Source organism: Glycine max, chromosome 13 (genome assembly GCF_000004515.6).
Source record: "Glycine max cultivar Williams 82 chromosome 13, Glycine_max_v4.0, whole genome shotgun sequence".
NCBI classification, from domain to species: Eukaryota; Viridiplantae; Streptophyta; class Magnoliopsida; order Fabales; family Fabaceae; genus Glycine; species Glycine max.
The window spans coordinates 3,929,681-3,957,068 of NC_038249.2; the positions used below are offsets into that span (position 1 = coordinate 3,929,681).

Consider the following 27,388-nt stretch of genomic DNA (forward strand, 5'->3'; position numbering starts at 1 on the left):
AATCAAATTTCCAATCGTCATTCAGTGTACCTTCAAATGGTACACCGTCACTGGACAATTGGGTTAAGTCATGGAAAAGGGATTGGTCGATGACCATTTTTATCCCAAAAACCTCAGAAATCAAAGTGCTATCCTGAATTTCAAGATTACAATAAAAGGCTTTAACCAATTCAGGATAAACAGGCAAGTGTAATGACATGAAAGGTATAAGACCTAGGTTCTGAAAGGCTTGAACGCAATGAAAAGTTTCAGCAGAAAAGAATTCCATATCAATAAACTTAGGGTCGAAAATGGAACGAGATGAGAAAAGATTTGAGTACCATTTCTGCTGTTCTTCGGAAGAAAATAGTGTGGAAGAAGATAAGGAGGGTGGAATTGGTGCTGTGGATGCGCTGTTGGTTTCGGAACGATGATCTCTTGAAGCCGAGGCGGAGGCGGATGAACCCTTACGTTTCTTTGACGATTCTGCCATTTGAAGGAGTTTTTGCAGATTTCAATCAGTGAAATGAAAAGAAAAGTGAAAAAGAAGAAGATTGCAAGTTACAGCAGTCGATTTGATGAAGAAATGAGTAAGATAGGAAGGTTTGGAGGTTTGGGAATGGAGGAACGTCGCAAGGGGGAAGGGGCTGCGTAGGGGTTTCTGGAAAACGTGATATTTATAGAGCAGGATGCATGGTAATCGATTACAAGTTTTGGTAATCGATTACAGGTGGAGGCAGCCTACTGGTAATCGATTACATGAATACTGTAATCGATTACAGGCCATCTGTTCTAGTGTAATCAATTACAATATTCATGTAATCGATTACCAGAACAAAATAATGGCCTTTTCCTAACAGAAAACTTATTTCTAAGTCTAAAAACTTATACTATCTTAATAGTTACTTATACCAACAAGAAAAGTAAAATAAATTAATCATAAACAAGCGTCATACTTAATCAAAACACAATCAATCAATCATAAACATTACCTATCCAAATCACTAAGGTCTAAAAGGCCTAATTCTCTTCTTATTGAAAAGAATATATCTTTTGGGAGAGGTTTTGTAAAGATATCAGCAAGCTGATTCTTTGTATCAATAAACTCTAATATACAATCTCCCTTTAGGACATGATCTCTAAGAAAATGGTGCCTAATTTCTATATGTTTGGTTCTAGAGTGTTGAACAGGGTTTTTGGATAGATTTATGGCACTAGTATTATCACACCTAATAGGTATATGATCAAGAAGAATACCATAGTCAGATAATTGTTGCTTCATCCATAAAATCTGTGCACAACAACTGCCGGCAGAAATATATTCCGCTTCAGCAGTGGATAAAGCAACACTGTTTTGTTTCTTACTATGCCATGAGACAAGAGCGGATCCAATGAATTGACAAGTTCCACTTGTGCTTTTTCTATCAGTTTTAGATCTGGCAAAGTCAAAATTAGAATATCCTATTAAGTTACATGTTGAGTTCTTAGGATACCATAATCCTAAATTTATTGTACCTAATAGATATCTCATGATTCTCTTAACTGCACTCAAATGTGATTGTTTGGGGTTGGATTGAAACCTAGCACACATGTATACACTAAACATAATATCAGGTCTACTAGCAGATAAATAGAGAAGAGATCCGATCATACCTCGATATTGTTTCATGTCTATAGATTGACCAGATTCATCTTTATCTAAGTAACAGCTAGTGCTCATCGGTGTAGCCATGTGTTTTGCACTTTCCATCCCAAATCTTTTGATCAATTCCTTGCAGTACTTGGATTGATTGATGAATATACCTTCTTGAGTTTGCTTGATTTGTAATCCCAGGAAGTACTTTAGTTCTCCCATCATTGACATTTCAAATTCACTTTGCATATCAAGGGAAAACTCCTTGCACAATGAATCATTAGTGGATCCAAAAATTATATCATCAACATATATTTGAACCAACAAAATATCATTATGCTTTCTCTTTATGAATAATGTGGTATCCACTTTTCCTCTAGAAAATTCTTTTTCTAGGAGAAAATTACTTAAACGTTCATACCACGCCCTAGGGGCTTGTTTCAAACCATAAAGAGCCTTTTGTAATTTATAAACATGATTTGGTTTATCCGGGATTTCAAAACCTGGGGGTTGTTCAACATATACTTCTTCTTGAATTAAACCATTTAGAAAAGCACTTTTAACATCCATTTGATAGAGCTTAAAATTCATTATGGATGCATATGCTAAGAGCATTCTAATGGCTTCTAATCTTGCAACTGGAGCATATGTTTCTTCATAGTCTATTCCCTCTTCTTGATTATACCCTTTTGCTACTAACCTAGCCTTATTTCTAATAATTATGCCATGTTCATCTAATTTATTTCTAAAAACCCATTTTGTTCCTATGACAGGATAATTTTCAGGTTTTTCTACTAGTTTCCACACATTGTTTCTTTCAAATTGATTCAGTTCTTCTTGCATGGCAATGATCCAGTTATCATCTATTATGGCTTGTTTTATATTTTTAGGTTCAATCATAGATACAAAAGCCATATTATTGCATAAATCTTTAAGAGAATGTCTAGTTGTTACCCCTTTTGATATATCACCAATAATGTTGTCGAGGGGGTGATCTCTTGAGGCTTTCCATTCTCTTGGAAGTTCATTATTTCCTCTAACTCCATTATCTTGAGAATCCTCATTGCTTCCTTCATCTTTTTCTTTAGAGTCATTTCCATGAATATGTGTATCTTCTAAGGAATCTGAAATATCATCTAAAAAATCCTTCCTTGGAAGAATGGCATTAGACTCATCAAAGGAAACATGTATAGACTCTTCAATTATCATTGTTCTTTTATTATATATTCTATAAGCTTTACTATGCAGAGAATATCCAAGGAAAATACCTTCATCTGACTTAGCATCAAATTTTCCTAAGTTATCTTTTCCATTATTCAATACAAAGCATTTACAACCAAAGATATGAAGATGTGAGATGTTTGGTTTTCTGCCATTGAATAATTCATATGGAGTTTTCTTTAAAATGGGTCTTATTAAAGCCCTATTTAAAATGTAGCATGCAGTGTTAACAGCTTCAGCCCAAAAGTATTTTGGAAGAGGAGTATCATTTAATAAAGTTCTAGCAATCTCTTCCAAAGATCTATTTTTCCTTTCAACAACACCATTTTGTTGAGGGGTTCTTGGTGCAAAAAAGTTATGCTCAATCCCATGCTTATCACAAAATAATTCAAATTCTTTATTTTCAAACTCACCCCCATGATCACTCCTAATAGATATAATCTTGAGATTTTTCTTATTTTGAATGATTTTTGCAAGTTTTCTAAATGCTTGAAATGCATCATTCTTATGAGTGATAAAAAGAGTCCATGTGTATCTAGAATAATCATCAACTATAACAAGAGCATAGTAACTTCCTCCAAAACTCATGATTCTGGAAGGACCAAACAAATCCATATGTAGTAATTGTAAGGGTTGAGTAGTTGAAACAAAGTTTTTAGATTTGAAAGAAACTCTAGTTTATTTTCCCTTTTGACAAGCATCATATAGCCTATCTTTTTCAAATCTTAGTTTTGGAAAACCAACAACTAAATCTTTTGATTTTAATCTATTTAAGTGTTCCATGTTTATATGTGCAATCCGTTTATGCCATAACCATGGATCATCATCTTTACTAAGAAAACATTGATTATTATCTAGTTTTTGACTTAAGTCTATCATGTAAACATTGTTGACTCTAAACCCTATATGCTTTATATTCATATCATGTTTATGTTCAATAACACACTTTTGAGAATCAAATGATACCAGATAGCCTTTGTCACATAATTGACTCACACTAAGCAGACTATGTTTAAGACCTTCAACAAGTAGAACATTTTCAATGGAGGTTGAAGAATTTGTACCTATTTTTCCAACTCCAAGAATTCTACCTTTGTTGTTGTCACCATAAGTTACATGTCTGCTTTTCTTGGGAGAGATATGTGCGAATTTTGATTCATCTCCCGTCATATGTTTTGAGCATCCGCTATCTATGTACCACTTTTTCCTCAAGGGTTCCTTCAAAATCAAGGTTGTAACTTAGGTACCCAAACTTTATTGGGTCCTTGTGTGTTAGTATGAATAACAGATCCTTTTAGGACCCAAACCATTTTAATATTGTTACAATTTCTTCTAAAATAGCATGTATATGTGCCATGCCCTTTTCTTCCACAGTAAAAGCATGTGATAAAACTAGAATTATATTTTTGTGTGGAAGTAGAGAAGTTTTTATGAAATTTTTGTTGTTTTTCAGATTTATATCCTAGTCCAGCCTTATTGGAGGCATGTCTTTGTTTTCCTAATATGACATCTAAATTATTTTTACTATAAGAAAATTTTGCAAGTGAGTTTTTCAACTCTTTAATTTCTTTTTCATACTTTTCACAACAACTACAAGAATCTGACATTTTCTTGTCAGAAATAGTACAGATATGAACTTTTTCATTTGGTTTAGAAATTGAGACTTCATTTCTAAGATGATCTAATTCTTTGTTTAATTTTGAAATTTCATTTTCTAAATTTGAAATTGTTTTCTTTGAAGATGAAACTAACTTTGCAAGTTTAATTGACTCTTTATGCAGATTAGCAAATGCATCTTGCAATTCATCAAAAGAAATAGATAAATTGTTTGAAGATGTTACCTCTTCATCACTTTCATAACTTTTTGCCATAAGGCAGAGGTTTATTTCTTCATTTTCTGAATCTTCATAAGATTCCATATCGTTTTCATCCCATGTAATGTATGCTTTCTTCAATTTCTTATCATTAATATTTTTCTTGAAGATAGGACAATCAACCCTCAGATGTCCAGGTTGATTGCACTCAAAGCATTTTAGAGTAGAGGATGAAGTTTCTGTCCTTCTTTTAGGTTTAAAATTGGGTCGCTTTTGATTTCCTCTGACTCTCAGGAACTTGTTCAATCTTTTTACAAAAAGACTAATATCTTCATCATTATCCAAGTCAATTGAATCTTCTTTATCACTGTCTTCTTGGATTGCAGATGAGGCTTTAAGAGTGATTCCCTTCTTCTTCTTATCAGTTTCTTCATGCTGATTTAATCTTAGTAATTCCATTTCATGCTCCTGCAATTTTCCAAATAACGTAGCAAGAGACATACTAGACAAATCTTGAGATTCTGTGATGGCTGTTACCTTTGGTTGCCATTCTCTATTAAGACATCTTAAGACTTTATTTACTAGATCTTCATTTTGAAAAGTTTTTCCTAGAGATGCAAGATGATTAACTATGTGTGTGAACCTCTTTTGCATGTCTTGTATACTTTCATTTACATTCATCCTAAAAAGTTCATATTCACGAGTTAAAGTGTTTATCCTAGATCTTTTAACATCTGTTGTGCCTTCATGTGTTACTTGTAGTGTATCCCACATATCCTTAGCACTTTTACAATTTGAAACCCTAAAGTATTCATCTATTCCTAGGTCAGATGTAATAATATTTTTGGCCTTTAAATTATATTGTACTAATCTTCTTTCTTCCTCAGTCCAATCTGCTCTAGGTTTTTCTATTGTTGAACTTCCGACCATTATAGAGGGAACATAAGGTCCTTGTTCTATGGCTTCCCAAATATTTAAATCTATTGCCTCTATAAAGATTTGCATGCGGGTTTTCCAGTAGTGGTAACCCACTCCATTAAAGATGGGAGGTCTATTTATAGAATTTCCCTCGGGAAACAAGTAGTTTGATGAGGCCATAATTCTTGAAGCTTCTAAACTTTATACAAGAATGAAGCTCTGATACCACTTGTTGGACAAGTGGCCTCAGATATCTTAAGAAGGGGGAGGGGGGGTTGAATTAAGATATTACAAATTATTTCCCCAATTAAAAATTCTATTTAACTTTCTATTCAAGTTACAAATTCCCTTAATAATGAATTTCTTAAATAATGATTCAAATAGAACAATTTGAATATGAATATAAAACAATAATAAATAAAGGAGTTTAAGGGAAGAGAAAATGCAAACTCAGATTTATACTGGTTCGGCCACACCCTTGTGCCTACGTCCAGTCCCCAAGCAACCCGCTTGTGAGTTCCACTATCTTGTAAATTCCTTTTACAAGTTCTAAACACACAAGGACAATCCTTCCTTTGTGTTTAGAATTCTTTCACAACAAGAGACCCTCGGTCTCTAAATCCCTTTTCAGAATAAAGAAGAAGAGAAGAAGAAATCTCTCTTGAAAGAGATAGATTGAACAATTTGAGCACTCAAATAATTCCTTATTGAATCACAAGTGTTTTGGCCAAGGAATTTTTAAGAGGATAAAACGATTTTGCTTTAAAAGAGGATAAGACCTTTTTGTTCTGAAAAACTCTTGTTAAAGTCGTGTCTCAAGTCACATATAAATAAGCCCTTGATGGCCATTTAAGAAACAGATACAAAGATGTGACTATTGAGAATGTTTTCTGAAAAACTCCTCTGGTAATCGATTACAGTATATGTGTAATCGATTACAAGCTTTAAAATTTGAATTAAAACATTCAGAAACTGCTAGTAATCGATTACCATATATGTGTAATTGATTACACAGTGCAAATTTTGAATTCAAATTTTAATAGCTGTTGTAAATCAGTTTTGGCCACTGGTAATCGATTACATCCTCTGGTAATCGAATACCAGAGAGTAAATTTGTTGAAAAAAACTTTTTAACTTAAATTTCTTGTCCAAACCTTTTGCTACTTCAATTGGAATTCCTTTCCTATTTAATATACCCTTTCTAAGACTCTAGAGACTGTCTTGATCATCCTTCTTGAATATCTTTAATTTCTTTGTCTTGAATAAAGCTTTGAGACGCATGTGAACCTTTGGCATCATCAAAACATTCAGCTTGATAATTTTCTACAAGATAGGCCTCCACACTTGCAATGTGGTTTTCCAAGTGATGGACATAAATCCCGCCTACAGTTGCCTTTTGGGGAGGCCCTGGATTCACGCGCTAGGAGTGGTCCCTTCGATGCTTCACCAGAAATTGAAATTCACGGTTGGTGGACTCTTGGTGATAGTGTCAGGTGAAGAAGATATGTTGGTGAGCTGCCCCTCCTCAGCGCCATATGTAGAAGCAGCGAAGGAATCATTGGAAACAACTTTCCAATCCTTCGAGGTGGTGAGTTGTGCCTCTGTGGAAACAAGTCCATTGCTACCTTGTCTCTCTAATGCGGCCCTGATGGTGGCGTGGGTAATGCTCAAGCACGACTATGAGCCCAGAATGGGTCTGGGCAAGGACAGCCACGGGGATGCCGATGTGGTTGACATTAGGGGTAACCCGTACAAATATGGGTTGGGGTATGAACCCGGGAAATCGGGAAGAAGGAATGCACCATCAAGAATCCGGGCGGATAGGGCGTGGCCCGGTCATGTTAGCCAGTGTTTCACAAGTGTCGGGATAATGTTCGAGGAAGAGGTGGCGGCAATAGGAGAGGAGGCTCCACAAGATCCACCAAGTTTCGTGCGACTGTGCCATCCCAATTCCCAAGTGGGGAACTGGCGCGTGATGAGCCAGTCGGAAGTCTATACCGCTGATTCAATGTAATTAGAGGCTATAGATTCCTTTCTCTTTTGTTTTGTGAAACCTACCTTATTAAATAACAAAGAGATCTTGTTTCATCTGTTCTTGCGATTTCACCTTTTCTCATATCATTTTGCATGTTTTTGTTTTCTGTCTTGTATGGTATAGATGTGAGGATCGATTCTTTAAGGATTCTAACAACGAGAGTTTGATAATCGATTTTGACCGAGAAGTAAGTCAAGCGATAAACGAAGGAGAGGAAGAGGACGTTCTTTCACTAGAGTTGGAGAGATTGATCGCTCAGGAAGAACACCAAATGAAGCCTCACCAAGAGGAAACTGAACTGATAGACTTAGACACCGGAGAGGGAAAGAAAGAAGTGAAAGTAGGAACCGGTATGACCGCACCTATCCGCCAAGGTTTGGTAACCCTTCTTGAAGAATATCAAGACATCTTCGCATGGTCGTACCAAGACATGCCAGGTCTGGACCTCGACATTGTGCAGCATAAGTTGCCATTGAATCCTAGGTCTTCCCCGGTTAAGCAAAAACTACGAAGGATGAGACCCGAAATGTCTTTGAAAATTAAAGAAGAAGTGAGAAGGCAGTTCAATGCGGGTTTCTTGGTTGTAGCTCGATACCCGGAGTGGGTAGTCAACATTGTCCCGGTCCCAAAAAAGGATGGCAAAGTGCGGATATGCGTAGACTATCGGGATTTAAACCGAGTCAGTCCTAAAGACAATTTTCCCTTACCACATATTGATATACTGGTAGATAATACAGCCAAGTTCGCCCTTTTCTCTTTTAGGATGGTTTCTCTGGGTATAATCAGATAAAAATGGCACCCGAAGATGTGGAAAAGACCACTTTCGTCACCCTATGGGGAATATTCTGCAACAAAGTGATGACCTTCAGGCTGAAAAATGCTGGGGCAACCTATCAGCGTGCCATGGTAGCTTTGTTCCACGACATGATGCATAAAGAGATAGAAGTCTATGTGGATGACATGATTGCCAAATCTCGGACCGAGGATGAACACCTCGTCAATCTGCGTAAGCAATTTGGAAGGTTGCAGAAATACCAACTGAAACTAAACCCCGCCAAGTGCACCTTTGAGGTAAAGTCGGGAAAGTTGTTGGGGTTCATTGTGAGCCAGAAAGGGATAGAGATAGATCCCGATAAAGTAAAGGCAATTCTTGAAATGCCAGAGCCACATACAGAGAAGCAGGTTCGAGGTTTCCTGGGCAGATTGAATTACATTGCGAGGTTTATCTCGCAACTCACCCCTACCTGCGAGCCCATCTTCAAACTATTGCGTAAAAACCAGACGGTCCTGTGGAACAACAACCGCCAAGAGGCCTTCGAAAAAAATCAAACAGAGCCTCGCGAATCCCCCGGTGCTCATGCCACCTATAACAGGAAGACCTCTTTTCCTGTACATGACCGTGTTAGACGAGTCTATGGGGTGCATGTTGGGTCAGCACGATGACTCTTGGAAAAGGGAATAAGCCATTTACTATTTGAGCAAGAAGTTCACCGCCTGTGAGATAAATTACTCAGTGTTGGAAAGGACGTGCTGCGCCTTGGTATGGGCGTCACATCATCTTAGGCAGTATATGCTCAGTCATACCACTTGGCTTATTTCTAAAATGGATCCCGTGAAGTACATCTTTGAGAAACCGACCCTCACAGGACGAATCGCTGGGTGGCAGGTACTACTGTCTGAATTCGATATTGTGTATGTCACCCAAAAGGCGATAAAGGGAAGCGCCTTGGCAGATTACCTCCAAGATTATCGGCCGATGCATTCTGAGTTCCCAGATGAAGACATCATGGCCCTATTCGAAGAGAAGCGGACGCACGAGGATATAGACAAATGGATTGTTTGTTTCGATGGGGTATCTAATGCTTTGGGCCATAGAGTAGGGGCAGTCCTTGTATCCCCAGATGATCAATGCATTCCTTTCACGGTCAGGCTAGGTTTCGATTGTACCAACAATATGGCTGAATATGAAGCGTGCATCCTTGGGATTCAAGCGGCCATTGATTTTGACGTGAAGGTGCTCGAAGTGTATGGAGACTCGGCTTTGGTAATACGCCAGTTGAGAGGAGAATGGGAAACTAGGGATCAAAAGTTGATACTCTATCAAACTCATATCTTGAAGTTATGGAGTATGGAGACTCGGCTTTGGTAATACGCCATGTTTCAACTTGCCCCACCCGGGGATCTACCGTACATTGAATTCAGATCTCGGGGCAAGCCGGCACATTGTTGTGCGATAGAGGAAGAGTGAGATGGGAAACCGTGGTATTTCGACATCAAACAGTATGTCGAGAACAAAGAATATCCACCAGGGATTTTCGACAATGACAAAAGAACGTTAAGGAGATTGACTACTGGTTTCTTTGTGAGTGGTACCATCCTATACAAACGAAACCACGACATGACCCTCCTGCAATGCGTAGATGCCAAAGAGGCGAACTACATGATTGAGGAAGTCCACGAGGGTTAATTTGGGACACATGCCAATGGGCATGCTATGGCCAGGAAGATCCTTAGAGCAGGTTATTACTGGCTCACTATGGAAAGCGATTGCTGTGCCCATGTAAGGAAATGCCATAAATGTCAAGCGTACGCGGACAATGTCAATGTTCTGCCACATCCTCTGAATGTCATGTCCGCCCCTTGGCCTTTTTCCATGTGGGGGATAGATGCCATAGGGGCAATCGAACCCAAAGCTTCAAACGGTCATCGCTTCATCCTCGTGGCGATAGATTATTTCACCAAGTGGGTCGAAGTGGCTACTTATACCAATGTCACAAGGAGTGTGGTGGTCAGATTCATAAAGAGGGAATTGATTTGTCGATACGGACTCCCTAGGAAAATTATTACAGACAATGGCACCAATCTGAATAACAAAATGATGCAGGAAATGTGAAAGGATTTCAAGATCCAGCATCATAACTCCACTCCCTATCGGCCAAAGATGAACGGGGTTGTAGAGGCTGCAAATAAAAATATTAAGAAGATTATTTAGAAGATGACGGTGTCATACAAAGATTGGCATGAGATGTTGCCTTTTGCCCTGCATGGATATCGAACCTCGGTACGAACTTCTACTGGGGCAACGCCGTATTCCTTGGTTTATGGGATGGAAGCGGTACTCCCATTTGAGGTAGAGGTCCCTTCCCAGAAGATACTAGCATAATCGAGCGTAGAAGAATCAGAGTGGGCTCAAACATTCTACGATCAACTCAACCTTATTAAAGGTAGGCGTTTGACGGCCATGAGCCATGGGCGCCTGTAGCAACAAAGGATAAAGAACGCGTTTGACAAGAAGGTACGCCCGAGCAAGTTCAATGAGGGGGACCTTGTCCTGAAAAAGATATCTCACGCTGTTAAAGATAATCGAGGAAAGCTACGGGAATCACCAATTTTGCAGCCCCTAGGTCATCATTTTTCGCGTTTTTGATTCCATTTTGCTCTATTATTCATCTCCAACAAGTAAGTACCTCATTCTTGGGCTCTCTAGCTTTCCATTGATATATTTTGGTGCTCTAAGTTGCATGTATTTGCTTAAAACGTGAGGGATTTATCCTTGAATTATTGCTTGTTTTTGTTGAATTGAGGGGTTGTAGGGGATGGCCTTAGGCCTAGGGTGCGTTCTGGAGTAATGGGGCATTCCACATTGCCCCCATTCCTTTGATTCTCATGCTTAAACATGCGCCCACCAAGTGCTCGGTGAAATGCCTCAATGACATTTGGGTTTGGTTTTATGAACTTTGGATTGTAGGGCTGTATTGTGTGTATAGGGACAGCATGTAGAGTTTGAAATAAGTGTCTAAATTAAGGACCTAGGCCTTGGAACCCAAGCTTTTGTTTTTGATACAAGCAAGCATAAAAATGAGGGCGTTGTGATAGGGATTTCCCTTTAGGCCAGCGGCTCATTTTTAGGCTCATAATATTTGCCTAGTTTGTGTAAGGATGTTATGTACATAGGATAAGTAGCTAGAGACAAGACCCTTCAAACAAGGCGTGATATATGTTGAATAGGTAGTCAAGCGCTCTATAGATATACACACATTTGAATGTGGCACAAGAATGCCTTGCAAAATATGAATATATATATATATATATATATATATATATATATATATATATATATATATATATATATATATATATAGCATGAAAATGCCTTGTAAAATATGAATATATATAGCATGAAAATGCCTTGTAAAATATGAATGAATATAGCATGAAAATGCCTTGCAAAAAATATATATAGCATGAAATGCCTTGCAAAATGTGAATATATACAGCATGAAGTGCCTTACAAAGTGTTTGGATGGGTAGCGTAAAAGTGTTTTTCAAAATATGTGTATTTGTGAGTAGGTAGCAAAAGAAGCCTTCCAAAAAATGTGTATATATATAGGATGTAGCATGAAAAGGTTTGTCAAAAAATATGTTCATGGATGGGTGTCGTAAAAAGCCTCTCACCAAATTTTTTATGTGTGCAAGTGCGTAGGTGCCATAAAATAGCCCGACCCCAATATGATTATTTTATAAAGTGCACTCGCGCCATATGAAGTGTTGTTTGGCTCTTGTTTGTAATGATTGGTATACTTCTTGTAAACTAACTTTCCGAATGTTGTCCTCACAGGAAATGGCTTCGAGAAAGCTTTCCGCAAAGAGGTCTAGGAGGGACGCCACGGCTGAAGGGACCAGTGCCACTCCCGAGTTTGACAGCCATCGTTTCAGGAGCGCTGAGCACCAGCAGCGTTTCGAGGCCATCAAAGGATGGTCGTTCCACAGAGAGAGACGCGTCCAGCTCAGGGACGATGAGTACACAGATTTTCAGGAAGAGATAGCTCGCCGGCGTTGGACGTCGCAGGTCACTCCCATGGCTAAGTTTGACCCAGATATAGTCCTAGAGTTTTACGCTAATGCTTGGCCCACGGAGGAGGGCGTACGGGACATGCGGTCATGGATAAGGGGCTAGTGGATTCCTTTTGATGCAGACACCCTCAGCCAGTTCCTGGGAGACCCGCTAGTGTTAGAGGAGGGCCAGGAGTGCGAGTTTAGTCAGAGGAGGAGCAGGGCTGATGGGTTTGACGAGGAGGCCATTGCCCAGCTGTTGTGCATGCCAGGGTAGGACTTTGCCCGGACTGCTGCCGGGAGGCGGGTGCGGATCATGCGCACCAGCATGACCACCTTGACCCAGATGTTGATGATGTTGCTGCTCAGCAATGTCCTGCCCAGCGATCATAACTCCGACCTCCCTCTGCCAAAGTGTCAGCTGGTGTATGCCATCCTGACACGGATGAGCGTCCATGTGGCTCAGTTGATCACTGACGCCATTTATTTGTTTACAGGTATGCCACCTACCAGGCACCCTCTAGACCCAGATAAGTTTAACAGGGCCCTGGGGTTTCCGGCGTTGATCACAGGTCTCTGCCAGTCATTCGGGGTTCCCATCACACCTAGTAAGGTGATTCGACCGCCAATCACACGGGCCTTCATCGAGAAGTATTGCACGCCTAGACAGGCGCAGAGTGATGCACTTCAGGCTGCAGACGCACCGCCACCACCTCATCAGGCTGATCCAGCTGGGTCATTTGGCACGGAGCGGTATTTACAGCACTTGGTTCGCCAGCAGGCGGCTAACCATAGGGGGCAGGTGCAGATACATGAGTGTCTCTACCAGCTCAGTCTCAGTCAGCAGAGCCAGGGTTTTGCTCCTTTTGCATGCCCTACTCTAGACCAGTTCAGGGCTGAGGTTGCATGGCCCAGAGATTGGCCTGAGGCGCCTGCAGAGGCTCCCGGCGATGCAGAGGAGGCCCGCATGGATGAGGAGATGACAAATTTACTTGGTTTCTTGGGAGGGAGCGGAGCCACATGACCAGGGGATCACCAGATTCATATTCTCTTTTATGTTTCCCCTTTTATCTATTACATATTAACTTGAGGGACTAACGTTTGTTTTTTTGTTTTTTTCGATTGTCTTTTGTTATGTGTATACATTCTGTTTGGACTGTTGTGTTAGTGCTTACTTTGTTATTGTCGATAATGTTTGTTGAAATTCAAGAACCTTGTAGAGTTCTCCTTTAGAAACGTCGTCCTAAAAATAAAATGAACAAAATCACGATAACACCAAGAATAGAAAAAGAAAGAGGCGTTGTGAACAAATGTCGTGTCTATATAAAGAAAAGAAAAGAGTTTTATATGTAAAAAGTGTATGGAAAGATTTTGTGTGTGTAAATAATGTGTGAAAAGAAATTCTTGTGTGTGAACAATGAGGGTATATAAAGAAATTTTTGTACAAACCACGAGTGTATGTTGAAAAACGAAAAAGAAATCTTTAAACAGGAATAGAGTTTTTATATAGACCGTGTTGATATAAAGAGAAAGAGTTTTTAATGCGTGTGTATACAGAAAAAGTTTGTCGTGTATAGGAATGTAGGTGTACAAAGAAAAGCTTTTCTCGTAGATAGCGATGGATGTATAGTTTTTGCAAACATAAAAAAAATGAAACAAAAATGAAAAGAAAGAAAGACCTCAAAGGTCAGCATGTTATGGTCATAGGAAAAGCTGTGAGTCCCGACATCGTGCAACACAGGTTACCTCTGAATCCCGAGTGTTCCCCGATCAAGCAAAAGCTGTGGAGGATGAAGCCCGAGATGTCCTTGAAGATAAAAGAAGAGGTGAAAAAACAATTTAACGTTGGCTTCTTGGCTGTGGCTCGATACCCGGAATGGGTTGCAACCATTGTGCCAGTCCTTAAGAAGGACGGGAAGGTGCAAATGTGCATGGACTATCGGGATCTAAACCGAGCCAGTCCAAAGGATAACTTTCCTCTACCGCACATCGATATCCTCGTGGATAACAAGGACAATTTTGCCTTGTTTTCTTTCATGGACGGTTTCTCGGGCTACAACCAAATAAAGATGGCACTAGAGGACATGGAGAAGACGACATTCGTCACCCTGTGGGGAATGTTTTGCTACAAAGTGATGTCCTTTGGGCTTAAGAACGCTGGGGCAACTTACCAACAAGCTATGGTAGCATTATTCCATGACATGATGCACAAAGAAATTGAGGTCTACGTGGATGATATGATTGCCAAGTCCAAAACCGAGGAAGAACACCTTATCAACTTACGGAAGTTGTTCGAGAGGCTGTGTAAGTATCGATTACGGTTGAATCCCGCGAATTGCACTTTCGGGGCAAGTTGGGAAAGTTGCTCGGTTTTATCGTAAGCCAGAAAGGGATAGAGGTGGACCCAGACAAGGTGAAGGCCATCCTCGAAATGCCTGAGCCACACACCAAAAAGCAGGTCTGAGGCTTCCTAGGATGTCTGAACTACATAGCAAGGTTCATATTCCAGTTGATTTCCACTTGTGAGCCTTTCTTCAAGCTTTTACGTAAGAACCGGTCTATCCAATGGGATGACAACTGCCAAGCAGCATTCAGAAGGATCAAGTGATGCCTCATGAATCCTCCTGTGCTTGTGCCACTGGTACCCGGAAGAGCCCTTATCTTATATATGACCGTGTTGGATGAGTCGATGGGGTGTATGTTGGGGAAGCATGACAAGTCCAGAAAGAGGGAACAAGCTATCTATTACTTAAGCAAGAAGTTCATGGCATGTGAAATGAACTACTCTTTGCTCGAAAGGACATGTTGTGCCCTGGTGTGGGCAGCCCATTGTCTAAAGCAGTACATGATGAGCTACATCACTTGGTTGGTGTCCAAGATGGACCTAGTCAAGTACATATTTGAAAAACCTGCTCTCACCGGACGGATCGCTCGGTGGCAGGTTCTACTATCATAATTCGACATTGTTTATGTCATTCAAAAGGCGATAAAGGGAAGCGCCTTGGTAGATTACCTGGCTCAACAACCCATCAACGACTACCAGCCTATGCATCCAGAATTCCCGGATGAGGACATCATGACCTTGTTCGAGGAGGAGGTGGAGGATGAGGATATGGAAAAATGGATTGTCTGGTTCGACGGCGTGTCAAACACACTAGGCCATGGAGTTGGGGCGGTATTGGTTACCCCTAATGATCAATGTATACCCTTCACGGCTAGATTAGGCTTTGACTGCACGAACAACATGGTTGAGTATGAGGTGTGCACCCTTGGGATCCAAGTGGCAATTGACTTCAAGGTCAAGTTGCTCAAGGTATATAGGGACTCAGCCTTGGTAATCCACCAATTGAGGGGAGAATGGGAGACCAAGGATCATAAGTTGATACCCTACCAGGCCTACATCGAAAAACTGATAGAATACTTCAATGATGTATCCTTTCACCACATCCCTAGAGAGGAGAATCAGATGGCTAATGCCCTTGCCACTCTGGTGTCCATGTTCCAATTGACCCCGCATGGGGATTTGCCGTACATCGAATTCAAATGTCACGGCAAGCCTGCACATTGTTGCTTGATAGAAGAGGAGCAAGATGGTAAACCTTGGTACTTCGATATCAAGCGATATATTGAAGACAAGGAATACCCATGGGAGGCTTCTGACAATGACAAGAGAACGTTGCAAAGGTTGGCAACCGGCTTCTTCCTGAGTGGGAATATCCTGTACAAGATGAACCATGATATGGATTTGCTCCGATGTGTGGATGTCAGGGAGGCTAAGTAAATGCTAGTGGAAGTGCATGAGGGATCCTTTGGAACATATGCCAACAGACATGCCATGGCCTAGAAGATCCTGAGGGCAGGGTATTACTGGCTCACTATGGAAAACGATTGTTGTATCCATGTGAGGAAGTGCCATAAGTGCCAAGCCTTCGCCGATAATGTCAATGCTTCGCCCGCACCTTTGAACGTCTTGGCAGCACCTTGGTCGTTCTCTATGTGGGGAATAGACGTGATTGGAGCTATTGAGCCCAAAGCTTCAAATGGACATCGCTTCATTTTGGTCGCCATTGATTACTTCACCAAATGGGTTGAAGCGGCTTCATACGCCAGTGTGACTAGGAGTGTGGTGGTTAGGTTCATCAAGAAAAAGATAATTTGCTGGTATGGTTTGCCTAGGAAGATTATCACTGATAATGCCACCAATCTGAACAATAAAATGATGAAGGAAATGTGTGAGGATTTCAAGATCCAACACCATAATTCTATGCCTTGCAGGCCCAAGATGAATGGGGCAGTTGAGGCTGCTAATAAGAACATCAAGAAAATAGTTCAGAAGATGATCGTGTCATACAAGGATTGGCACAAGATGCTCCCTTTTGCACTACATGGTTATTGAACCTCGATACGCACATCAACTGGGGCAACCCCGTTCTCTTTGGTGTATGGAATAGAGGTTGTGCTTCCATTTGAAGTAGAGGTTCCTTCGTTAAGGATTCTAGCCGAGTCGGGGTTGGAGGAATTAGAATGAGCCCAAACTCGCTTTAATTAGTTGAATCTTACAGAAGGTAAGAGATTGGCCTCCATGAACCACGGACCATTGTATCAAAGCCGAGTGAAGAATGCTTTCAACAAGAAGGTACGCCCATGCAAGTTCAACGAAGGGGATCTCATCTTGAAGAAAGTATCCCAAGCTCAAAAGGACCACATGGGGAAGTGGGCTCCAAATTATAAAGGACCTTTTGCTGTGAAAAAGGCGTTTTCAGGAGGGGCGTTGTTGCTTGCCAGCATGGACGATGAAGAGTTGCCTTTGCCCGTGAATTCCAATATCGTCAAACAATATTATGCATAAAGCCTGGGGCAGCTAGAAGGTTCAATACATGGTTGTTCTCCAAGGACTCATTGGAATCTCCAAAGTCTTAAAATCCTTTGTAAACCATTATCGCAATATTAATAAATATTGGATTAATGATTTGCATCTTAAACTTCCTGTGTTGTGTCTTTTACTTCTTAAGAACATACACTCCCGATCTTACCTGTTGAATCCAGAGCCTTTTGGCTCAATTAATGGGGTGTCGTAAGCATTTAAGTAAAATTGAACACAATAACACCTGTTTAATTGTTGCAGTTAAACATCCCAATCATAAGCATGCATGCATTTGCATCTTGTCATCCTGCGAATCGGAGGATGAATAAAGAGTCATTTTGAGTGATGGTCAATACCACACCAAAATTGAGGCAAGGGTGAGTGAAAGGTAATATAGGTATTTTGTGGTGTTGTTTCACATTTGCTGCATGATGCAATTTCATTTGTTCAAAGCTTAGGGGCAAGTACAAGCAGGTGCTAGGTCCATGATCAATCAATCATCATCTCGCGTCCGGCTCAAGACGTTAAAGAAGCACTCCTAGGAGGCAGCCTAGTATCTCTAATCCTGCTCTTTAAAATTACTGCTTTTATTTATTTATTTGTTTTCTTGAATTATATTGGAATTCGCCTAGTTTATTTGCAACCATAGGAGTTTTAAAAAAAAATATAAACATGACAAGGAATAATCAAAATTTTTGCATAAAAAAAAAGAGGGTTAGCTCGCTTGGGCGAGCACGTCTGACATTGGTTTTTAAAAGGGGAGGGGGTGAAGCCATTTCTTCCCTAAAACTCCAAGAACACTAAGGCTTACGGGAATCACGAATCCAACAGCCCCCAAGTCCCCCATTCTACATTTATGCTTTCGTTGTTTGCATTTTCGTTCATCCCTACAAGTAAGTATCACCTCCCTTCAAGTTTTTGCTTTCCATGGCGGTATTTTTAGTGCTCTAGTTTCTTATTTTTTGCAAATTCCGTGGAACAAATTATGTGTGAATCCATGCTTTGTTTGCTTGGTTTGGGGGCTATAGGGGATTGCCATAGGCCTATCTTGAAATTCCTCAATGGCCTTTGCATGTGATATTGTGAAGTTTGAATTATGGAATGAATTTGTGCATGTATGGTTACCATTTTGGGTGTGTGGGCAGTTTAAGATGTTAGAACAAAATGCCAAGAGCGTGACTTAGGCCTAGGAATCTAAGTTTTTTCTTGGATGCAAAAATGCATGGATTACATGAATATGAGAGCATGTTTGTTTGGATTTTTATACTAGCAATTGAACTTGCTACGTCATGGTGGGCACCTTGCATATAGGTAGCATAAAATACCTTTCAAATATATATATATATATATATATATATATATATATATATATATATATATATATATATCATAAAATAGCGCACGCACCAATGTGTGTTAGAGATGTGCATTAAGAAAAAGAAAAGAAAGAAAAGAAAAAGAAAAAAAAATCAATCAATCGAAGATTAAAGAAAGGAAAATAGAAAAGAAGAAAAGGGGCTTCTTTGGACTAGACAATATCTGAACAACGTGCAGAATTGCCAAAAGAGAAGAATATAAAAGAAAAGTACTTGGTTGGACCCTGGGGGTGTAAAGCAATCACCTGTTTCAGTTACAAACCGAATCTTTGTGTCCTCTCTTGTTCCACGCCGAACCAAAAAGAAAAGGAAACAGAAAGGGAAAGGCCAAAACATCCAAAGCCAAATTCCCTACCAAAATCTCACCTCATGAAGCCCTATTGATCCATGATGATTGTGCATATTATCTTTGATTTGATGGGAAATGACTTGCAAAGTCAATCTATGACATGTCTATGGTCTGGAATTAGGATGAAACACTTGCCTGTGTGAGAGTTTATACACCTTGAGCGATTTTTCTCTATTTGGTTGGACCCAGTGTTTCTTCTAATGCTCTTTTAGAAACAAAATGCTAACATCTAAATCTCATTTTTGGTTATGAGAAATTCTATTTGCATGCTTTCATCCACCAGTAGTCACATTGTTTTTCTTGAAAAATATATGTTGTTTTGATCGGTTTGGAGGTTTTTTTTTTACTAAGCGTGTTTGCGTTTTAGTGAAAAGATTGTCAAAGACTATTAGAGTCTTTTGTTGCAGAGACAATCAAGGTCATCTGCCCTTTACTTTTTAAAGACTATCAGAGTCTTTTGTCATGCAGAGACAATCAAGGTCATATGCCCTTTACTTTTTAAAGACTATCAGAGTCTTTTGTCATGCAGAGACAATCAAGGTCATCTGCCTTTTACTTTTTAAAGACTATCAGAGTCTTTTGTCATGCAGAGACAATCAAGGTCATATGCCCTTTACTTTTCAAAGACTATTAGAGTCTTTTGTCTTGCGAAGACAATCAAGGTCATCTGCTCCTTTACTTTTCAAGGACTATCAGAGTCTTTTGTCATGCAGAGACTATCAACAACATCTGCCTTTTACCTTTCAAAGACTGTCAGAGTCTTTTGCCTTCGAGAGGACCAAGTCTGTTGGCTCACAGAGATGATCGAGGTCATCTGCCCCTTTACATTTCAAAGACTTCAATGTCTTTTGTCAAGACTATCACAGTCTTCTTTACATTTTCAAGACTATCAAAGTCTGTTGTCATGCAAAGACAATCATGGTCATCTGCCTTCTTTACATTTCAAAGACTTTAATGTCTTTCATCAAGACTATCATAGTCTTCTTTACATTTCCAAGACTATCAGTGTCTTTTGTTTCGAGACTATCACAATATTCTTTACTTTTCCAAGACTATCAAAGTTTGTTGTCTTGCGAAGACTATCAATGTCTTCCACCTTTTACCTTTCAAAGACCATCAGAGTCTTTTGTTTCAAAGACTATCAGAGTCTTCTGTCGAGACTTCAATGTCTCTTTTACTTTTCAATGTTGGATCGAGTGGCCTCAGAATAATTAAGAAGGGGGGGTTGAATTAATTATTCCTAAACTTTTACTAATTAAAAATTTACTCTTCTAAGGCTTTTACTATGTTGTTAAGTGAATGAAGAATAGAAAAGAAACTTAACCAAAAGTAAAAGCAAGAATTAAAGTTCACAGCGGAAATTAAAAGAGTAGGGAAGAAGGAGACAAACACACAAGTGTTTTTATATTGGTTCGACAACAACCCGTGCCTAAATCCAGTCCCCAAGCAACCTGTGGTCCTTGAGATTTCTTTTCAACCTTGTAAAATTCCTTTACAAGCAAAGATCCACAAGGGATGTGCCCTCCCTTGTTCTCTTTGAACAACCTAGTGGATGTACCCTCCACTAGAACTGATCCACAAGAGATGTACCCTCTCTTGTTCTCAGTTAAACCCAAGTAAATGTACCCTCTACTTGTACCACAAAGGATGTACCCTTTAATGTGTTAAGACAAAGATCTCAGGCGGTTAAACCTTTGAAACTTTGTGAATGGGGATACAAAAGAATTCTCAGGCGGTTAGTCCTTTGAAATCTTTTGTATATGGGAAAGGAAAGAATCAAAAGAATTCTCAGACTGTGTCGTTTTGAATTCTTTGACAAGGGAGAAGGGAGACACAAAAGAATTCAGGCGGTTAGTCCTTTGTTCTTTTGGAAAAGGGAGAAGAGAGACACAAAAAGAATTCAGGCGGTTAGTCCTTGGCAAATTCTTTTTGGCAAAGGGAGAAGGGAATGAAAAAGATGAATAGCACAAGTTTTCAAGGTTTGGAAAAACCAGAAAACTTTGGAAAGCTTTTGACAAATGGAAGAAGAAGAAGAAGAAGTTCAAAGAGATTCAAAGGTTGTAAAGGATTGTATTGTAAAGGTTGTTCAAGATCATTGAAATGCAAAACAAAGCCTTTTCTTTTATAGACTCTTCATGTCTGGTCAAGAGAACCATTAGAAGAGTTATGACTTATAGAAAACCTTAAAACCAATTTGAAAAAGTCAAAAACTATTTGAAGAGTTACATCTTTTGATTTGTTCAGAAACTATCACTGGTAATCGATTACCAAATCAGTGTAATCGATTACACAAAGCTTTTTAGTGAAAGAATGTGACTCTTCACATTTGCACCCCCTTTTTACTAAATACACCCCCCTTGCTCTTTTTTGGTGATTCTTTTTCCGTTACATTACGAAACTTTACGAATTTCGTAACGATACTTGTTTTCTTTCCGTAATGTTATTTAACCTTATGGATCACGCAATCACCCCTTTTTTGGCTTTCGGAATGTTACGGAATTTCATGGATTGTGTAACAATGCATCCTTTTGATTTCCGGCATGTTACGGAACTTCACGTATTGTGCAACAATGGGTGCAAAGTACCTCGAAGTGGTCAAACGAAAGTTGCACGCCACCAAACAATGGTCCTCGGACGAAATTAGGGTATGACAGTTGCCCCTCTTTACTTACCTTTTATCGGAGATAAGAGGAAAGCAAAGATAAAGCACTGATTTCGTCCGTCTTAGCCCTTTCCATAATTAATCTATGACGACTCCCGTCTCTCCTTCTTCTTTCTCTGCACAACACAAAATAAACACAAACAAAAAACACCAATAACATAATATATACGTATACACATATTTGGTGAAGGAACCGATCGGGGGAAAATAACAAAAAACCATATTTTGCCGTCACCGGAGGCTCCGTGCTTGATAACGGAGGATGCATGAACAACGCTAGGCAATTAATTCATGGGGCTCCGAATAGGATGGTGGAGGATACACAAACAGCGATAGGCAATCAATTCGTAGGGCTCCAGACTCGATGGTGGAGGATGCATGAACGACAATCAATTCATGGGGCTCCGGATAAGATTCGTTGGTGGAGGATGCACGAACAGCGCTAGGCAATCAATTCGTGGGGCTTCGGACTTGATGGTGGAGGATGCATGAATGGAAATCAATTCATGGGGCTCCGGACTTGATGGTGGAGGACGCACGAACAGCGCTAGGCAATCAATTCGTGGGGCTCCGGACTCGATGGTGGAGGATGCATGAATGACAATCAATTCATAGGGCTCCGGATAAGATTCGTTGGTGGAGGATGCACGAACAGCGCTAGGAAATCAATTCGTGGGGCTCCAGACTCGATTGTGGAGGATGCATGAATGACAATCAATTCATGGGGCTCTGGACTTGATGGTGGAGGACGCACGAACAGCGCTAGGCAATCAATTCGTGGGGCTCCAGACTCGATGGTGGAGGATGCATGAATGACAATCAATTCATGGGGCTCCGGATAAGATTCGTTGGTGGAGGATGCACGAACAACGCTAGGCAATCAATTCGTGGGACTCCGGACTCGATGGTGGAGGATGCATGAATGACAATCAATTTATGGGGCTCCATACTTGATGGTGGAGGACGCACGGACAGCGCTAGGCAATCAATTCGTGGGGCTCCGGACTTGATGGTGGAGGATGCATGAATGACAATCAATTCATGGGGCTCCGGATAAGATTTGTTGGCAGGACCGAATGGTCCACCAGGTTCTTTCACCTAAAAGGCGAACATACTTTAGCAAGGAAAAATAAATCATTCACGAGAGCACCATATTTTAGAGAAACAATATACTCATGCCAAAAGTAATTTTCCTTGTTACCGAAAATGAAGGACAGGATGTCAACATTTAGCTTTTAAATGAACATTCAGGGGAAACGTCGAGTCAAACTGAAACTGGGAATAAAATCACTCATAGTGTATAAAAACTCACACAGGTAAGTGTTTTACCCTAATTCCAAACCATAGCTGCACCATGACTTTATTTTGCACATGATTTCCTATCGAACCAAAAGATCACACGCACGATCACGAATCAATAGGATTTTCTCAAGGGTAGTGTTTTTGGAGAGGAAGCTGGGTGTTTCAGTCTTTTCCTCTTTGTTTATGTGGGGCGGGATATCGCCAGTCGAGAGCAACTTTGAATGGCAATCCCAAAGGAAGAACTACTTCAAAAATGGGTTTTCCTTTGCCGGCAGTCATTTACCTTGCCGAAAATTTATCTGGTCAGAAGATCTTCTGTTCTCTTTCCTGGTTTCCTGTATTGATCGGGAATTATTCTGTTTTTCCTTCTATCTTTTCCTTTTTACTTTCTTCCGATCTTCGATCGGGAATCCTTCTTTTCCTTTTCTTTTCTTTCTTTTCATTTCTTCCTTTCCGATCTTGGATTGGGAATTCGGGTTTTAACATTCGTTATTCGCTCTCCCTTGAGGAGATTTTGCTGTCCTTTTCTTCGGGGGAAAGGATGAGGATTCTTTTCATGGGACAAGGTTCAAAGTAGCTTAAGGTTGTGTCTCAACATGGTCTTTTCATTGTGCGAGCCCGATTTTGATATTTGGGGCAAAACAAATTCGTGTGTCAAGGTGTCGGTCTCGGGTTGAATTTCCATATTATTTCCACGAGGCACATGTAACAATGATGATTTGGAAACAACGTGCAAAATTAGTCATGGCTACAGCTAGGTGGGTACTCAAGCATCCAGTTTATGGCATTGTGATACTAAGGCTTGGGATTTACACAAGTAGACCCAACGTTTCCAAATTATGTTCTTTCATTGGTTCAACGAATCCATCCATTCTTATCTCGGTTATTTTGGAAAATAAACTCTTAGTGTCAGTTTCTTGTTTCCAAAAGATATGTTTGCTCTCTACGAATGATTTATTCTTCCTATGACCATAACATGCCGACCTTCGAGGTCTTTCTTTCTCTTTCCTTTTTGCTTCATTTTTTATGTTTGCAAAAACTATACATCCATTGCTATCTATGAGAAAAGCTTTTTCTTTGTACACCTACATTCCTATACACGACAAACTTTTTTTGTACACACGCGCATTAAAAACTCTTTCTCTTTATATCAACATGGTCTATAAAAACTCTATTCCTGTTCAAAGATTTCTTTTTCCTTTTTCAACATACACTCGTGGTTTATACAAAAATTTCTTTATATACACTCATTGCTCACACACAAGAATTTCTTTTCACACATTATTTATACACACACACAAAATCTTTCCATACACTTTTTACATACAAAAACTCTTTTCTTTTCTTTATATATAGATACGACATTTGTTCACAACGCCTCTTTCTTTTTCTATTCTTGGTATTATCATGATTTTTGTTCGTTTTATTTTAGGACGACGTTCATAAAGGAAAACTCTACAAGGTTCCGGAACAAACATTATCGATAATAACAAAGTAAGCACAAACGCAACAGTCCAAACAAAATGTATGCACAAAATAAAAGACAATAAAAAAAACAAAACAAACATTAGTCCCTCAAGTTATAAAAATAAAATAATATGTAACAGATAAAAGAGGAAACATAAAAGAGAATATGAATCTAGGGATCCCCTGGTCATGTGGCTCCACTCCCTCCCAAGAAATCGAGTAAATCTGTCATCTCCTCATCCATGCGGGCCTCCTCTGCATCGCCGGGAGCCTCTGCAGGCGCCTCCCCTACCTGGGCCTCAGGCCAATCTCCGAGCCATGCGACCTCAGCCCTAAACTGATCTGGTGTAGGGCACGCAAAAGGAGTGAAACCTTGGCTCTGCTGACTGAGGCTGAGTTGGTAGAGACACTCATGTATCTGCACCTGCCCCCTGTGGTTGGCCGCCTGCTGGCGAACCAAGTGCTGTAAATACCGCTTCGTGCCAAATGACCCAGCTGGATCAGCCTGATGAGGTGGTGGCGGTGTGTCTGCGGCCTGGTAGGTGGCATACCTGCAAATAAATAAATAGCGTCAGCAATCAACTGAGCCACATGGACACTCATCCGTGTCAAGATGGCATACACCAGCTGACACTTTGGCAGAGGAAGGTCGGAGTTATGATCACTGGGCAGGACATTGCTGAGCAGCAACGTCATCCACATCTGGGTCAAGGTGGTCATGCTGGTGCGCATGATCCGCACCCGCCTCCCGGCAGCGGTCCGGGAAAAATCCTGACCCGGTATGCATAACAGCTGGGAAATGGCCTCCTCGTCAAATCCATCGGCCTGGTTCCTTCTCTGACTAAACTCGCACTCCTGGCCTTCCTCTAACACTAGCGGGTCACCCAGGAACTGGCTGAGGGCGTCTGCATCAAAAGGAATCCATTGGCCCCTTACCCCTGACCGCATGTCCCGTACGCCCTCCTCCGTGGGCCAAGCATTTGCGTAAAACTCTAGGACTATATCTGGGTCAAACTTAGCCATGGGAGTGACCAGCGACGTCCAACGCCGGCGAGCTATCTCTTCCTGAAAATCTGTGTACTCATCGTCCTTGAGCTGAACGCGTCTCTCCCTGTGGAACGACCACCCTTTGATGGCCTCGAAACGCTGCTGGTGCTCGGCGCTCCTGAAACGATGATTGTCAAACTCGAGAGCGGCACTGGTTCCTTCAGCCGCGGCATCCCTCCTAGATCTCTTTGCGGAAAGCTTCCTCGGAGCCATTTCCTGCGAGGACAACATTTGGAAAGTTAGTTTACAAGAAATATACCAATCATTTCAAACAAGAGCCAAACAACACTTCATATGGCCCGAGTGTCAACATGCACTTTATAAAATAATCATATTGGGGCCGTGCTATTTTATGAAACATGCATTTGCACACATAAAAATTTGGTGAGAGGCATTTTACGACACACATCCATGTACATATTTTTTGACAAACCTTTTCATGCTACATCCTATATATATACATTTCTTGGAAGGCTTCTTTTGCTCCCTACTCACAAATACACATATTTCGAAAGGCATTTTTTACACTACCTATTCAAACCCTTTGTAAGGCACTTCATGCTATATATATTCATATTTTGCAAGGCATTTCATGCTATGTATATTCATATTTTACAAGGCATTTTCATGCTATATATATTCATATTAGAAAGCATTCTTGTGCCACATTCAAATGTGCGTATGTCTATAGAGCGCTTGACTACCTATTCAACATATATCACGTTTGTTTGAAGGGTCTTGTCTCTAGCTACTTATCCTATGTACATAACATCCTTACACAAACTAGGCAAACATTATGAGCCTAAAAATCAGCCGCTGGCCTAAAGGGAAATCCCTATCACAACGCCCTCATTTTTTATGCTTTCTTGTATCGAAAACAAAAGCTTGGGTTCCTAGGCCTAGGTCCTTAATTTAGACACATATTTCAAACTCTACATGTTGTCCCTATACACACAATACAGCCCTACAATCCAAAGTTCATAAAACCAAACCCAAATGTCATTGAGGCATTTCACCGAGCACTTGGTGGGCGCATGTTTAAGCATGAGAATCAAAGGAATGGGGGCAATGTGGCATGCCCCATTACTCCAGAATGCAACCTAGGCCTAAGGCCACCACCTACAAACCCTCAATTCAACAAAAACCAGCAATAATTCAAGGATAAATCCCTCACGTTTTGAGCAAATACATGCAACTTAGAGCACCAAAATACATCAATGGAAAGCTAGAGAGCCCAAGAATGAGGTACTTACTTGTTGGAGATGAATAATAGAGCAAAATGGAATAAAAAACGCGAAAAATGGTGACCTAGGGGCTGCAAAAATTGGTGATTCCCATAGCTTTCTTTTTGAATGAGGGGGGGGGGGGGGGGGGAAGAGTTTTTGGTGCAAAAACCTTCCCCCTTCCCCCATTTAAACCCATTTCGTGCAGGGGTTGCTCGCCCAGGCGAGCTAACCTGCATTTTTTTTATTTTTTTTTGGGAGCAAATAAGTAAGGCTTCTAAGGGTCAGCGTTCGCTTACTCGAACCCCCTCAGGGTATACTAGGCGTCCAATATTTACTTAAAGACATAATAGTAATAATTACTAGGAATTTAAAGGATATTGGGTCGCCTTGCAGCAATGCTTTCCGTTTGTCCAAAGCTGGTGATGTGAACCTGAGTAGGAGCGGATCGTTTGATACAGGCTACGAAGATTTGGATGACGCCACTTCCGGTGAAGGAAGATAAGTCAGGGTAGACGCCACTTCCGGTTAAGGAAGATAAGTCAGGGTAGACGCCACTTCCGGTGAAGGAAGATAAGTCGGGGTAGACGCCACTTCCGGTAAAGGAAGATAAGTCTGGGTAGACGCCACTTCCGGTGAAGGAAGATAAGTCAGGTTAGACGCCA

The 27,388-nt window shown here is 40.5% G+C and overlaps 1 protein-coding gene across 1 annotated transcript; it reads left to right on the plus strand.

The window, feature by feature from the left end:
• Positions 1–15,545: 15,545 nt before the first annotated feature.
• On the plus strand, positions 15,546–16,214 carry LOC102660766 (uncharacterized). The gene has a single exon (XM_006595258.1). The coding sequence runs from the start codon at positions 15,546–15,548 to the stop codon at positions 16,212–16,214; it is 669 nt and encodes a 222-aa protein (XP_006595321.1).
• Positions 16,215–27,388: the final 11,174 nt, after the last annotated feature.